The 16,797-nt window shown below is 45.6% G+C and overlaps 1 protein-coding gene across 9 annotated transcripts in view; it reads right to left on the bottom strand.

Moving 5' to 3' along the window:
* L3MBTL3 (L3MBTL histone methyl-lysine binding protein 3) overlaps nt 1-15,302 on the bottom strand; it is a 78,228-nt gene extending 62,926 nt beyond the window's left edge. Inside the window, exons 1-3 of one of the 9 annotated variants that reach the window (XM_072332674.1) lie at nt 15,154-15,296; nt 11,795-11,911; nt 4,872-4,983 (exon numbers count right to left, since the gene is read on the bottom strand). In XM_072332674.1, coding sequence (XP_072188775.1) covers nt 4,872-4,973 — 102 coding nt within the window. In that variant the 5' untranslated portion in view covers nt 4,974-4,983; nt 11,795-11,911; nt 15,154-15,296. Of the gene's footprint in view, nt 1-4,871; nt 4,984-11,794; nt 11,912-12,015; nt 12,635-13,049; nt 13,092-13,259; nt 13,612-13,677; nt 13,856-14,395; nt 14,417-15,153 lie in introns of those variants that run through there. The other 8 variants (XM_072332669.1, XM_072332675.1, XM_072332670.1 and 5 more) reach the window with 8 other exon arrangements.
* Between the last annotated feature and the right edge of the window lie 1,495 nt (nt 15,303-16,797).

Genomic DNA, 16,797 nt, shown 5'->3' with positions numbered 1-16,797 from the left:
TACATTTAAATCTTGAAGTGATGGTGTTACTGCCTGCACTCGGCACTCAGACTTCAAGAAAAAAAATGTATTTCACATTCACATTCACACCATGCAGAATAACTGGTAAGCACTGACATTTTTCAGAAGAGCATGTAATACTTAATCTGCCACATGAAGGCTTTCTGTGATTTGTAAACTATTTTAAACATCACTGGAATTCAAGTTTTCTGGTTTATTTACACATCTTGAAAGAACACCTAACACACAATGCTAAAATTTCTGTTCTCCGTCCTTGGTGCATCATATTGTATAATCTTAATTCACTTTCTCTTGAATAATTTGAAATTCTGGCATTTTCCACAAACACTCACTATTTACCTGTCACATGCTCAAAGTAATGTTCAAGAAATATTAACTACTTTCAGGCCATTTTTTCTAAGAAGTTTTAAGGAAACTTGTCAAGAGAATGTGTTTGTACAGTTTCCTCCAATTACAGCCGACAAAAATCTAACAACTAACACTGCAGAAAATCACAGAGTCACAGAATCACTCATGCTTGAAAAGACCTTAAAGATCATGGAGTCCAATCACAACCCAACCATCCTACAAACAACTCTGCACTAAATCATGTTCCTGAGCACCACATCCAAACAGTTTTTAAACACATCCAGGGATGGTGACTCAACTATCTCCCTGGGGGAGCCTATTCCAGTGCTTAACAATCCTTTCTGTAAAGTTTTTCCTTATATCCAACCTAAAATCACAGGAAAACATTTTTAGCATTTTATGGATTTTAAAAGGGATAAGAGACAATGGGCTGGTTGAGAACTGAGGCTCGGTGTCTGATGCAGCTCTCTTATGTTCATTAAGCTGGAAGCTGACTGCCCCCTGGTGCAGTATTTCCCCATGAAGTTCAGTTAGCATGAAACGGGGCTTCATAATAAGAAGAACAAAAAGAAATTATTACCTATGTCTGGTTGTTTTTCTGTGTCATAAGGAAAGTTAAATACAAAACAAAGTTTAGAAAATACTGTGAAAAATGATTTATAAATGTTTCAAGCACTGGCATTACTTAAAACGATTGTTACCTCATTTCATTCATAGAGGATCTTGTATTCACAAAACTGAAGTGGTTCTAAAAAAAAGTTGCTCTGACTACAACCATATCAACTACACCTGCCTGACAATTTCTATTGATGAGGTTGGGTGTTAATATGACACATAGGAAAAGAGATCTCTTAGAATACCTGTATGAAAAGTATGAAACTTCCTCATGCAAGCAATAAGGACAGGTATATGCCCTGTGACTAAAAATAAGGAGTTCAAGTAGCTCTATATTAAAAAGCAGCATTTCAAATTTTGGTATATGTTTAACCTACAACTTTTTTTTTTTTTCCAATATTTTATCAAGAGAAAAATATACTAGACATAACCAATGTAAAATTCACTGTACAATTCACCTATTGCACATTATTTATTACATAAAAAAAACCAAGCACTCCAATCTTTTACCAATCTAGAAAAGCACAGTATTTGGATTTGTACACAATGCCATTATACTGTTCTCACTGGATTTTTCAATTGTATTTCAGTCTAAATAACAGGCAATCATTTGATATATTAATTGGAATGCGGTTACTGTAATTTCTGGAGGACACATGCAAGTTTACAAGAAGCAACTGCTACACAAGGCCACTTTCTTGAGGTCCAGAACACGGTACTGAAATAGCCTTTTATCAGGACAGTTCAGGTAAACTATCTGAATCAACCCTCTTCTGTAAATTCCACAAAGAGCATAACATATTTTTTTTATGATCACATTTACAGCTTCGTGGGATTAGTCACCCTTTTAACCATCATTATTTGAAGCAATCCAGAAAAACGAGTCGTTACAATTCTCTCAGAAGATTAAAATCCTTACTTTTCTAACACCCCCAGCTGTTTTGTTATCTACAGAAATGTCTAACCTTTCTGAGTCTTGATGTTCTCTGGTCCACTTAGCTCCTCAGGGTAATTCTGCATTGTTAGAAAATATTTTTCCTTCACTCACTTTTAGAATGGTTCCACTTTGATTTGAGTATCCCCTTCATCTTATGTTATATAAAAAAAGAAATAAATAGCTACCTGCCCTGTTCTCTCTGAAGAATAATCTTTCATTATTCTGTGTACATTACCATCTCACCTCTCACAGTGTTTCCTCCAATGCCTGGACTAAAGAAGGAGTTTCTATCCAAAAATCAGTTACTGGTTTATGTCTAACAATCAGTTGGCCATTAGAACAACCTTAAAATGAAGCTCAGACTTTCCTCCAAAATGTACTATCTTGCATGATTTCAATTACATCTCCCAGGTTTGTTTTTTTTTGCTCACTTCATATCAAAGCTTTCCTATTCCTCTACTAATTAACGATCCAACTTTTGCTTCTGTTTTGTGGGTTTTTTTTTGTTTGCTGTTTTTTGTTTTTTAACACAGGGAAAGCAGAACAAAGCACATACTGGTGAATAATAAGATATGGTATTTTCTTGACTTTCACCCTTTTGTAATCCTTCCACAAATGTTTCAGAATTATGTTTACCTTTCACACAACTTTACTTATTGAAAAGTAAAGGAATTTTAAAATTCTGAACTTATTAAAAAAATACAGAACTCGTCAGGGATGTAGAGGCTGATGCCAGCATTCTAAGCAGTGACCATGAGACAATGAAGTCCAAAAGGAGCAAAATGAATCCTGCAATAACAGCACCAAATTTCAGAAGAGAAGATATTGGCTGGCTCAGAGATTCACTTGGCAGGATCATATAAGAGACAGTTCTAAAGGGTAAACAGGCTCAGGAGACCTAGATATCTCCAGGGTCAACCTTTTCACATCACAAGATGCATGCCAATGCACAAGAAGTTAGGCAAATGTGGAAGAAGGCCAGCAGGAAAGAACTGAGAACTTCTGACTTAGTTTAAATGCAAAGGGAGGAAATATGCAGAAGGTAACACAAAGGAGACATAGAGAAGATAAACAGAGATGGTGGCATTTGGAAACTGAAAGCTCAGCTGGAGAACAAGCTAGCACAGACAACAAGAAAATGTTTCTGTACTGGTATAGACGAGAAAAGGAAATTACCAAATTGGATACACTGGAGTGCTGGGCTGCTGTTCAGAAAAGTTCTACCTGCTGAAAGAATGGACTAAAGAGACCTCATGAAGTACTGCAGAAGCAAATGAAAGGCCTGCACCTGGGGTGGAATGGCTGTGTACAACACTACAGCCCAAGGCTGGCTGCGTGAAAGCAGCTTTGCAGAAAAAGGCCTGTGGGTCCCATAGGCAAGCTGAACACAAAACAGCTACACATTGTGGCAGCAATGAAAGCCAGAAGCATCCAGGGCTGTTTCAGCAAGAGGGTAGCCCACAGGTCAAAGCATCTGGTTATTCACCTCTACACAGTTTTGGTGAGAGCAGATACAGTCTGCTGTGTCCACTATTGGAAAAACATCAACATATTCAAGGAAAGTTTAGATGTGTTGAGAGACATGGTTTAATGAAAACTATTGGTGATAGGTGGACAATTGGACTGGATGACCTTGTAGGCCTTTTCCAAATCTAGCGATTCTGTGATTTTATGGTATGGGAGCAAATCCCACAGATGCTCACCAAAACAAAGGCTGCAACAGATGACAGGTAAGGAGAAGCTGAAAGAACCTGCAATTAAGTACCAGTAAAAGGAAAAAATAATCAAACACCATAAGGGTGCTGAAATATTTGGACAAGTTGTCCAGAGTTGGTGGAATCTCCAGCCCTGACAACAGTCAAATCTGCCCTGGAAAAGGCCTGGAGTAGTCTGATCTTGCTCGGAGTGCAGGGTCAAGACAAGGTAGTCCAGAGGTCTTTTCCAAAGAAAATTAATCTGTGATTCTATTCTACAATTCTCTGTTTTAACAATAAACAAAACCATAAAGAAAACAATAACATCTGTAACATATATATCCTGAATTTCACACATTTTTACCTTTTCAACACAATAAATTGTATTAGGCATCAAGAAATATAAAATGCCTTTAAAAACACACTTGTTAATAACTTTGTGAAACTCAAAAGTTAGTGAGATTCAAAAAACAGACTTCTAAAAAATGTCATCAATGTTTGTCTAAATGGAATCATAGGAGAATATCCAGTATAATCAACAGGAAAAAAAGAGTGCAAGAAGCCTCTAACACCAAAGCTGCATTTTTAGCTAATGCTGACAAGGAAATCTTCAGAGCACATAGTAAAATATATCACTGCCCAAGAAAACCAAACAAATACATTAAATATTAAAACAAAAACAACAACAACAACAACAAACAACCACAAAACCCTGCTATAATTTACTTGGGTAAATACATGCAATGTGAAAAAATTAATTAAAAGTACTATTCGAATGCCATTCAAATTGCTAAACTATACCAATCTCAGAAGCACTCGCTTTACTCATTTTGCTAGGCAAAATCCTCATGACAAAACACAGAAAAAAATAAAATATTTTTAGAAATAAAAAGAACTAAGAATGCGAGACTGTGAAAATCAATGACAGTACAGGCATTCTTAGTTAGACAGTACTGTAATACCCTAAATGGACTGAATTTTAAATTTCTTACATTTTGTGCATTTGATTACTTCTGTCTGTATAGTGAGGCAGTGTTAATTTATGCCTTCCTACGGGGATGACTGTTGTCTTTGCCAGCACCAGAAACTGAATCAAGAGACTCCGGAGCTAAAAGCTAACAGGCTACAGTCTCTTAACTCAGAGCTGCAGATTCATGTTTTATTCATAGAAGCAGATACCTACACACCAGCTTGTGAAATACATTCCTCTGGCATTTAAAATTTGTATTTTGCTTATCAAAAACTGCAAATCTTACCTTCAGGTCACTCCCTGGCAATGTACCTATGCCATCCTTCCAGTCCATAACACTAAATACATCAAACTCCTGGCCATTTCCGCTGGAGGCAGATTCATTCATGATGCATGTACTGAAGGGAAAAAAAAAAAAAAAGAAAAAGAAAAAAGATTTTAAACCAAAAATGTTAAAAATGTTCATTTCACTGGATATTTCTTCAAATGCACTTCATAGCTTAGTATTAAACACTTCCTGGCATACTGACAACACGGACAACTGATGACAATGCTGATAATATAAGCTAGTGTAAAAGCAACAAGGGAAAATCGTCTGAAAACATTAAAAAGTAATCCCTCCTTTATACAGCAGGAGGCTGGTAATGAGGCTGAATTGGGGAGAAATGCAAAATCTCTAACTGTAAACAAATCGACACGGGGAAAACATACATTAAGCATACCTAAGAAAAACTCTGTTCTGAGGAATGAGACAGAAAGAACTATTAAAGAGAACTAAGAACTATTAAAAAGAGCTTATTAAGTTAAGAAGATATTAAAGTTTTCCTGAATATCTCATAACTTGCTGATGTGAAAGCTTTACCCAAGTTCAAATTAAAATAGCAAAATGAATTTAAAACTATCTTTCATTTTCATCATCTGACTCAGGAGACCCAGGTATTTCTTGCCTATCTCCACAGTTTCACCACATATTTGACTCGTATTAGTGAAATTCATTTACATGTAGACACACACGGGAGAGCATATTCCGGCTTCACAAGACCTTATTTTACCAGATCCCTCTGTTTCAGTACAGTGAAAGCATAGGAGAAAATACTTCTCTTTAGAAATAGTGGATTTGGATATTCTTCCTCAAGACAAAAGTTCACCCACACACAAAAGTACACCACCACGTCACACTTGCCACTGGCTTTAGCCCAGCACTTCTCTCTATCACAAAGTCGTCATCAGTTACACTGAACTGCAAATGGCGATAGCGGCCATTTGTGACTAGCACCAGCTTACTCCTTTCTGCTTCTTACCAATCCAGTGATCTTTAACTTCGTGGCCTGGCACCTAATTTAGTATTTGTTAGATGCAGAATCTGAATCACTGAATCCCTTTCTGAAGGACTTCTGTGTTGTGCCGAGCAATTGAAACAATTTATGGAAAAATGAGTCATATCTTCAGTTTGTGAACTATTAGCAAAAGCTTATTTCTTTTCAAATTAACACTCCTTGAACTCTTTAACACCTTCTAAGCCTCATTTTCCATCTGCAGACTGACTACAAACTTCCCCTGTAAGTATCAGTATTTGAAATTCAAATAGGTAGATAGGTTTCTTTGACCTTATTATTCAAAATCTTAATATTTAACGTAGGTTCTACCCTCAAAATTTAGTTTCCACAAATATCCATTAATGCTCTGAAAATCTGCAAAGTCCACAAAAACTGCAGGTGACACCCATTTACTCACAGACAACAGAAAAACATACAAACCATGCACAAGTAAATGTGGATCTTTCAGAAGCTTCTGACAGAAAGTGTGAGGAGAAAAACCTTTAAAAGATCTTGTCTTTTAAAAACTCTCCCTGGCAAACTCACCACCCAACCTCAGAGCAGCTCCCACAAGACAAAGTGAATTTGATCTGAGCCCAGAGCATGGTAAGTTCTAGAGCGCAAGCCCACCATGAAGCCAGTCTTTAGCAAGGCAAGGGAACAGCTCATGTGCGCTGACATCAAACTCAACATCAGCACAACGGCAGGGCCATGAGTATTCTCACAAAAGCACAATACACAAGCTGCTAAGAAATAGCTGAAAATTTGATCTACCCAGAAATCCACAAAATGGAACATAAAATACACTTTTCCAAGCATGCTGGTGTGACATGCTCCCCACAGCTGGCCTGCCCAGGCACAGACAAAGCTGTGCTCCGTATTAACTCAAGTTTCTAACCCAATTTAGTGGATGTTCTACTCAGCCACTCTGTGGCTTGTTTATTGTGGAAAACACATTCCAAAGGTTCCTGCAGAAGGAATAATGAAAAGTGGGAAGGAGCCTTGCAGGCAATGTGAAAGCGCTTCCTTGTAGTGGCAGCTGACCTGTGCAAGGAGCCACAGGGAAAACAGCAGCATGTCCTGGCATCTTTGATAGCGCCACTGGTGTTACAGACATGCTTCATAACAGAATCAGTTGGAAAAAAATGATCAAGTCCAAGTGAAATCTTTGTAACAGAAAGGTACATATTTCTTCCAAGAACACAATTTTTTAATTAATTACACCTAACAAAGTACTCCACGTAACAACCAGCAATAAAGACACATTCCATTGTTTGATAGGGTATTTGATATTGTTTTCCTTTTAAAATTAAGATTAGGGGCACAATATGTACTTTCATATATTGGTTCTCTTCAGCTTTCAGAAATGTTGGTGATGTGGATGAAAAGGTCACAGGGCAATGCAGATAGAAATGAATTTAACAAAGGGAATTACACTTAACAAAATATCTGTTTCCGGCTTCACTGAGTTTGCACAGATGAAAGTTTGGTCTACATCTATCTACAGCAGATAAGAAAGAGGGAAAAAAAGACCAATTACATTATTACAGCAGTGAGGTACTAAAAAAGGATGAAATCCTTTAAAAAGAGAACGATGGAATGTCTTCTCTACTCATTCTCATTTTTAAAGCTCCAATGTAGCTCTTAGAATGAGTATAACTCCTTCCATAAGAATTTCATTTGCTTTCATTTCTGTTGCTACAACACTTCCAGAAAGTTTTAAAAATACTCTATTTTTATGGAGCCAAGCAACCACAGGGCTGTGCCTGTATCTGCCACCAAGTGCCATCTGACATGAAGGTAAGGCCATAATAGTAAGAACTTGAAACAGTCATTTTCCAAAAGAATCTCCAAAATCCACTACTAGGGATGCAACTGAATTTTAGTCTTAGCAGTTGTAAGCTGGAAGATCTATAGAGGAACGTGCTGTATTTGAACATTTCAATATTAACGTTGCTCTAGACATACACACATGAAAAAAACAAACCTCAAAAACAGTACAATAAGCATGCATGTAAAATAAGATCAAACACATCCTTTAGAAAAAAAACCCTAGTTTTTACCAACTGGTTCAGCAACAAATGAGTACCTCACAGAACAGATACTTAATGAGAGTAACAGCATTAAAAATGAGATAGATTCCCCTGGTGAAAGATTCTCTATTTAAAGATTTAAAGCAAAGAAATAGGAGAGAATATGCCAATTAAACTTACAAGTATTTTTTGAAATAATTACAGGTTATGTACCGAGTACGTCAGAAAGTAATAATAGAAGGATTTTTTTATTTCAGTCAGTCCTTAAAGGAATTAACCGACACCTGCCCAAATGTTGAAAGTCTAAGATGCCTCCTATGAAACACACAAGGTAGCACCACACGTGGACTTCTGACCACCACGTTCAATTCAGTATGGGTCACTGGGCAGCAGAGAAAGGAGTTTTCAACAGCAAAGCCAGCAGTCAGCATTACCAGATTGGCAGAACCTTTCTGGATTGGTGTGTCCACTCCATTTACTCATTCCTTTGTATTTTTGTTTTAACTTTTAAGGAATTCTGAGGGCACGGTGCCAGGACAGTTGAGCAGCTTTACTCCAGGAGAGAAGAGGCTGATGCCAGCCCCCAATCCAGGCTAACAGCTCTTTCCTAGAGAGGTAAAGTTAGACAAAAAGAGCCAGAAAAGGTCTGACAAATAAATCAATAAATAAAAATAAAAATAGTCAGTCATGGCTGTCAGGTGAAGTCCCTGGTGTCTGGAGAGAAGGAAATACCACTCCTATTTTTAAGGAAGGGAGAAAGGAAAATCAGGTGAACTACAGGCCAGTGAGCTTCACATCTGTGCTTGGGAAGGTCATGGAGCAGATCCTCTCCTGGAAAAGATAAGGCACATGCAAGATGTGGAGGTGATCCAAAACAGCCAGCATGGCTTCTCTAAGGACATATCATGTCTGATCAATCTGATGGCCTTCTATGTGTGAAGGCATCAGCGGACAAAGGAAGGGCAACGCAACTGATATCTCCAATACTTAAATTTGCACAAGGCCTTTGGCATGGTCCTACACCACACGGTTGTCTCTAAACTGCAGAATTATGGATCTGAAGGCTGAACTATTCAGTGGATAAAGAACTGGTTGGATGACCACAGACAGTTGTGGTCAATGGCTCTGTGGTGGAGGCTGGTCATGAGTGGTGTCCCTCAGAGATCCATCAATGACAGTCAGTAAGATAGAGTATACCCTCAGCACATTTGCTGATACCAAGCTGAGGGGTGCAGCTAACAGAACAGAAGGGAGGGACACCATCCAGAAGGACTTGAACAGGCTTGAAAAGTGTGCCTGCATGAACTTAGTGAGGATGAACAAGGACAAGTGCAAGGTGTTGCATTTGGGTTGAGGAAATCCTACATATGTGTACAGACTGGAAGAAGGATGTATTGGGAGCAGCCCTGTGGACTTGGGGGCCCTGAGGGACAAAAAACTGGACATAAGTCAGCAATGTGCTGCTGCAGCCTAGAAGGCCGCTGGTATCCTGGGCTGCATCAAGAGGGGTGGCAAGCAGGGCAAGCAGGTCCAGAGGAGGGCTAAAGGGGTGATCAGAGGGCTGGAGCATCTCTCTTAAGAAGTTGAGTGACATAGGCTTGTTTAGCTTGGAGGAGACTCTGGGGAGACCTCATTGCAACCAGTACTTGAAGGGAGCTTATAAGCATGAGGAGGACAAACTTTTTTCACAGTTTGGTAGTGACAGGACAAGGGGGGATGGCTTTAAAATAAAAGAGGGGAAGTTTAGGTTAAAGGTGAGGAAGAAATTCTTTACTTAGTGGGTGGTCAGGCACTGGAACAGGCTGCCCAGAGAAGCTGTGGATACCTCATCCAACCTGGCCTTGAGCACCTCCAGTGGGTGGCAATGACGCTCATGGCAGGGGATTGCAATTGGATGGTCTTTAAAATCTCTTCAAACTCAAGCAATTCTATGATTCCATGATTGTATGAAGCAGCAGGTGACAAGGGTGAGATCCAAGAGACAAAGAGAGACATCAAAGGAGGTGATATCCTTACAGCCCCTAGCAATGTCCCATGCGCCTTACAGGCATGCATAGAGCTGGAAATGCCAGTCCTGACAGACATGCAGAAACAAAGGCCCAAGTCTTTTTAGCCAAATACCACAGACTACTTTGGTCACCTCCAATGAGGAGACTTTCGGCAGAGAATCCACAGGGTGGAGGGGATATACACAGGGGAAATGAAGCTGATCAGCAGAAGACAACATGTATCAGAACAGCCTCCTCTTTGGAGATGACCAAAGTAGATAAAAGACACCCATGCCCTACTGCCTAGAAGCTGGTGCAGTCCCAGCTCTTATACATCTGTCTTTATCTGCTTTATCACATAAGTGTGGGAAGACTACCAGGGCTGAATCATCATAATGCTTCGGCCAATCACGAGAAAACTACCCCACATAGCACATCTTCCCTTTTATTTTAGACAAACCTGGGTACAATCTAGCTTTAAAACAACAAATATAGCAAAGAAAAGTCACTCATAACTGCAGCGCAGAGAAACCAGAATTACTTCCTATTCACTGTAAACCCACCAGGGTGAGCCCACTTTTCTTCTCACTTGTCTCTTTCTCATCTTTCCACCTCTTGCACTTCTTGATTATGTACTTCAACAACAACCACAACAGGAACAGTGCAGGAAATGATAAAGCATTTTGAGGGTATCCACTACATTTTAATATGCAGCCTTAAAATATCTGTTTCATGTTTTAATTCTTTTAATGTTCTAATTCTTCTGATGCTGCCTTAAAAGAAGTATCTGCAGATTACACACTTCCTTCAAATTCTCATTTTTCATCCTTCAAAAACTATTTTACCAGTTCCACTATTCTTCTGTTCTGTGTGTTGAAGGACTGTCTGAGTCAATCCCACTACTTTGCCTGTTGCTCATGAAATTTATTACAAATAAGTTACTTTAAAGATGAACTATACATAGGTAGGAATTATATTCACAGAGGGACCTAAGCTTAAAATTCTTTGCCCTCCTTAGCACTCGTAAGAGGAATTGGACCAGATTTCCTGTCAGTGTTGTCCCCTTACTATTATTTCCTCTTGTTTTATCTCTTGCTACTTCTCTGTCTGCTGCACTCTCCAGGGACACAGTGTATGTTCAGTCTTGCTTCCTAGCAGATAGGCTTAAATCTGTTTCCTCACAGAAGGAACCTGGCCACAGGCATTACAAACTGCAGACTGTGTTCTCTGTTATGAGTGAGTCTGCATCAGGTACTGAGAATGGGTTTCAGTATCTACAACTGAATCTGGTCTCTGCCAGCAGCTAACACAAGTACCACTTGTAACAGCGCACCACCAGGTAACACTTACAATTACACACAGCTTTTGACTACTTTGTCATTTTCAAACATCCACAGAGCACTACAATACCCAATACTGACGCTATTCCATCAGTGACAGAAAACTCCTATCATCTTCCATTTGCAGTGCAGACATCTCAGGAAGAACTGTGATGCACCAAACCCTCACACTGTGCATCACCTGATGTATGCCGAACTGTCTGAAGTGAAGTTAGCTCCCAGTGAGCCCCTCTGCATACTCACATCCGGCTCATGCCCTTCTCCTCCATTCTGCCTGTTTTCATCAGCCTCTATGGGGTCTGCAATTCTTAAGCCACTAATTCACTCCTTTTTTCTAGCTCCTAACTACTGGTCACTGCGTTTCTCCTTATCTCCAGTTCACAAAGAGCTCCTATTTCCCATTGTGATGAGTAGCACTACTACTGAAGCAATAAAAAGCTGTGGCTACACGCACACTATTACTGTCTTCAGTAAATCCCATCCATGTAATCCCTGGTTCCTCACACCCACTGCTTACATTCCATAATCCTACCTGTCAGCAGTATTAAAAAGACGAAGGGTAACGGGAATAACCCACAAACGCCAGCCCAAGTGATGCCCGAAAACACTGAACCAGCCAGAGGGAAAGGGCTCACTGCGCCACCATTTTCTAGAGAAAAAAAAAAAAAAAAAAAAAAAGAACAGTAGTACTGAAAGCAACAGTGGAGAAAAACTCAAGAAATTAATAAGAACCATACACGGCAACAAACAAACCCAAAGTTCGCTACAGTTGCCCGGCTGACAACAAACGCCCTCCAATGAGAGCGCTGCGGCAGCCGCCGTCACGGGCGCGCTGCGTCCATTGGGACCGGCGGAGCGCAGCGGAGCGGCGGGGTCCCGCGGCAAGGGCGGCCCGGCGGCACCGCACCGGCACCGCACCGCTCGCAGCTCCGCTCGCGCGGATGTTCACCGGAGCTGCTGGGAACGGTTGAACTTCTGGGGGCAGGAACCGCTTTCCCGAAGGGGCTTTACGCTGCAGCGGGAAGGTTCTGCTCTGATTCTGAACACGAGCTGTTCCGAAAGCAGCGTGAAGTCGAGCGTTCGCGTCTGGAGTTGTATTTACACTTTCCACCTGATTGTTAGCGCTCGCTGCAGAGCGTTGGCTCACGGGCAGGAACAAAAAAGCAAACGCGCTCAGCCCAGCGCCTCTCAAAAACGAACGGAACAATGAGAAGGCGGCTCTCGCTCCGTGTCAGCTCACGGATCGCACAGCCCGTCCCGCTGCCCGCAGGTCACCGCACGGATCCGCGCGTCACGGCCTTCCCCGCCGCATCCCGCGGGGCCGCGTTTCCAGGAAGCGTTACTCAGCGCCTCCGAGCGCCGCGAAGAACGGGGCGGCCGCCGGCGGTGCGCGGGGCCGGCCCGGGCCGCTCCGAGCCCCGCACCCCGCCGCTCTCGGCCCGGAGCCGCGCCGCGGAGCGGCCGCCGGAGCGCAGCGGCGCGGGGCCCGCCGGGCGCGGCCGCCGGCTGCCCGCGGCCTACCGCCAGAGGTCCCTCCTTGGCCAGTTTTGCGGCGTGTTTTGCCGCACTTGAAACTTTCTGGTGGAGAAAACCCGGAGTGCTCAGGTCCGCGTTTCGCCCGGGCTCGGGCAGGAGCGCCGAGACAAAGCGGCCGCTCGCTCCGACGGCCGCGAGCCGGCAGCGCTCGAGAGGAGGGAGCGCGCTTCTCCCGCCGCTCCCCGCCGTTTTCTCTCTCCTCCCTCCTCCCCCCGGCCCGGAGCGACGGTAGCGCGCGGGAAGAGACGGACCCCCGGCCGGCGCGGGGGCGAGCGCGGTGCGCGCGGAGGGTGGGAGAGGAACTGGGTGCCGAGGGTTCCTGAGGAAGTTGCACAACCAGAGAGGGACTCCGCTTGTTTACCGGGTCCTTCCCCACCCCCCCCCCCTCCCGCCCCCCCCTCCCCCCGAGACGGGGATCCGGGAAAGGGCGGCTGGCTCCGAGTGGAAGGGGAAAATTTTACCTTCTCCTCCCTCCTCCCCTCCCCCAGCGAGGAGGAGGAAGAGGAGGAGGAGGGGGCGCGCTCTCTTTCCCGAGGGGGCTGCGGGATTTGCTCCTCGGCCGCTCGCAGCCAATCTCGACGCGCAGATCGCCCGACGGAGAGGTGCCCCTTCCCGCGGAGGGCAGCGCCGCGTCGCCCCCCGCCCGCCCGCAGCCCGGCCCCGCGCTCCAACTTTTTCTCTCACGCTCTCGCGTGCGGCCGCTCCGACGAAGCGGCCACAAAATGGGGGCGGCGGCGGCTCCCAGCCCCCACCCCGGCTCCCCCCAGCCTCGCGCTCCGGGCGGCCGCTCCCACCCCAAATAATAATCGCGATAATAATAACAATAATAAAAATCCCTCTCCCCCTCCCCCCGTCGCGAAAACGCCGCCTCACACGCACGTTAGCGAGAACAAGTGTGCCTATATCCTGTTGTTAATGCACCGGCTGCGGAGACGGAGAGGTGGGGGGAGACGGGGCCGCACCCCCGGCGGCGCTCGGGCCGAGAGCGCGCAACTCGGGGCAAAGCCGCGCGCCGGCCGCTCGTCCCTCCCGTCCGGGCGCACACGTGCGCGAGCAGCGCGGGGCCGTCCCGCGGGACCCCCGGCGCCGCCCGCGGGTGACAGCCGCCGGCCCGCAGCGGGCAGGGGCCGCCCCGCGCTCGCCCCCCGCCTGCCGCAGCGGCCCCGGGAGCGCGCACCGCACGGCAGCGGCGGGCGCGGAACGCTGGAGCTGAAGACTTTTTTTTTTCCTCCTCTTAAAAAAAAAAAAAAAAAAAAAAAAAAATCGCAAGAAGCTTTTTTTTTTTTTTTTTTTTTTTTTTTTTTTTTTTTTTTTTTGGTATGTGCATGTGTGTGTGCAAACTTTCCCCAAAATGGCGGAAATTGGGAGATGATTATATTTTAAATATCTCTCGCGCACAGGCACACAAAGTGCGGGAGCGACGGGAACGCCAAACTCTCCGCTGCGCGCTGAGCGCGGCCTTCGCGCACGGGAACCCGCGGCACATTCAACCGGTCCATCCCGGCCGCCGCCTGCCGCTTCCGACCGAAAAAACGGGGCTCTCGCACCGCCCCCCCACCCCCATCCCCGGCCGCGCCTCGCCCCCCCGCGCCCGCACCTCGCCCCGTCCTTCGGCGTGCGCGAACAAAGAGCCGGGGCCGGGGGGGGAGCGCAGCGCAGGATCCCCCCACCCGCTGCCCGCCCTCCGACGCGCAGCCCCGCGCTCCCCCCCCCCCCCGGCCCCATCGCGTTTGTCCCCGCGGTGCCCCGCGAGCGGCGTTAAATGGAGCCGAGCGGCGGCCCGGCGGTGGGGCAAGTCCGCAAAATGTCTCTCCCCTTCCCTTCCCCCTCCTTGCGGAGCCTCTTCCCCCCCCTAAAAAAGGCCCCCCCGGCGCGTTTCGGCGGCTCCCTCCCCCATACGGAGCTCTATGCACATGCACATACGTGCGTGCCCGTGGCTGCGCCGAGATACGCGGCACGGCTCGATGCGCGTACTCCCGTCATGTGTTTGGGGAGAGAAAAAGAAATAGCAGGCACCTCTCTCTCTCTTTCTTTTGTTCCTCTTTCTCACTCACACACTTGGGGCGCGGGGAGGCACCCCCTGCCCCGGCCGCTCCCCCGCCACTTGCGAGTCACTTGCCCACTTTCCCCGGCGCGAACTTCCATCCCCGCCGCGCGGGTGGGGGGGAGAAGCCCCCTCCCTTCCCCGGCGGCGTTTCGTAAGGGAGGGCGAGGAGGTGCGCCTCTGCCTTTCTCTCGCTCTCCAACTTTCATCCTCACCTACGGCCGAACCCAACCCCACCGCCGGCCTTCGGCCGCCGACGCCGTTCCCCGGCCGTGGCCGGCGGCTCCGGCTCGCAACCCGCCGCTCCTTACCCCCCCAAATTCTCTCTCTCTCTTTTTCTCCGGCTCTCGAGTAGGTCCTGACAAATATGGTCCAGGGCTGCGGGCACAAGTGAGCATGCGCCCGCCGAGCCAGGGCTGGGGAAAGGGGAAACTGCTGCCGCCGCCGCCGCCGCTCGTTCTTCCTCCCTCGCCTGCGCTGCCGCTGCGCCGGAGCCGCGCTCGCGGCAGCGGCAGCGCAGGCGAGGGTGGAAGAGCGAGCGGCGGCGGCTGAAGTCGGCGGCGGCGGAGCGCACGGCGCCCTGCGAGGTGCGGCATCCCCGGTTGCATGCCGACGCCGGAGGAATAATAAGGAGGCTTGCGCGGCAGCGCGCTGCTATTTTTGGTCTTTTGGAAAATAACGCGCTAAGCCTTTTTTTTCCTTTTTCTTCTTGTCGTCTCGCCGTCTTTTCCTCCATCCTTTCACTACAAGGCGTGACGGGTCGCTGCCTGCCGTCCGAGCGCGGAGTCGAGCCGCTTGCCTTGGGATGTCACACGGGACCTGGCGGGGGGTGTGCAGCCATGCACTCTCCTGCGCTCTGCTACGGCACTGGGCCTCAGCCCGCTGCAGCTGGTCTGCAAATGGAAAGTAGTTTCACCTGTGCCGCCTGCCCTCCATCACCCCCTGCGCTCACAATGGGAGATATTTTCTGTCACTTGCCATTGTTTAGAAAATGCTAAGAACGGAAGGCCCGTGGGTGTTCTTTTTGTTTATGGGGTCGGAGACGGTGGGCTTACTTCACCTAGAAGGAGGGCTGCAAAGCAACATTAAACTGAATAGAGCTACGTGAGGCCTAACTAACGGGTGAGAGGGAGGGAGGGGGATTGCAATCTGTTGTATATATGACACTTGTAAACACTGAGATACATAGATAGGTGTAAGTATAGATATAGACAGGTAAATAGATGAGAGAAAGAGGGAGAGACAGAGAGACAGAAAGTTTCAGGCAAAGTGTAAACCAACATGGAATACAGTCATCATTATACTTACCAGAAATGTTTTATTCAGACCACATGATTTCTCTGTAAGATGGCCATATTCTGAAGGCGAGGATTGGCAAAGTGTATTAAACATTTTTAGTAGTTTGGCATGTTGTTATGTCTCTTTTAAAATAGCCCTCAGCCTCCTATTTATCCCAGTAATTATTAAGTCCAGACTTTCCCTTGAATTTACATATGCTTCCTTCTACAATTACAGGGACAACTGTGGCCCAAATTATTAAAACAGGAATAATGATAAATAACCAGGAACAAATAATAGGATCAACAGAAATAAATACATGACAAAAAATGCTTACCTACAAAGTCAGAATAACCAAAATATGGCTTATTCTAAACCAAATAAACCCTTTTTTTTTGCTATTATAAGTATACACTATTTATGATGGGTATATACTGTGTGCATCCCAGCAACTGGGGCAGCCTTGCACTGGACAAAGGATAGAAGTGCCCTTCTCTGACAGGAGGACTTCCAGCATTGGCTTCCATTCACTGAAGTACTTACATAAGAACATATGTTGAAATATCTATGAATCAAACCTACGTCCATGCTTGTAACTTAGGTGTGACTTTACTTAGACTTCTAACATGCTATCCTGAGAGCTTCTGCTTACTGAAAATGGTAACATTGAAATCACG

This window comes from Excalfactoria chinensis, chromosome 3 (assembly GCF_039878825.1).
Source record: "Excalfactoria chinensis isolate bCotChi1 chromosome 3, bCotChi1.hap2, whole genome shotgun sequence".
NCBI classification, from domain to species: domain Eukaryota; kingdom Metazoa; phylum Chordata; class Aves; order Galliformes; family Phasianidae; genus Excalfactoria; species Excalfactoria chinensis.
This window is presented reverse-complemented; position numbering and strand designations above follow the sequence as displayed.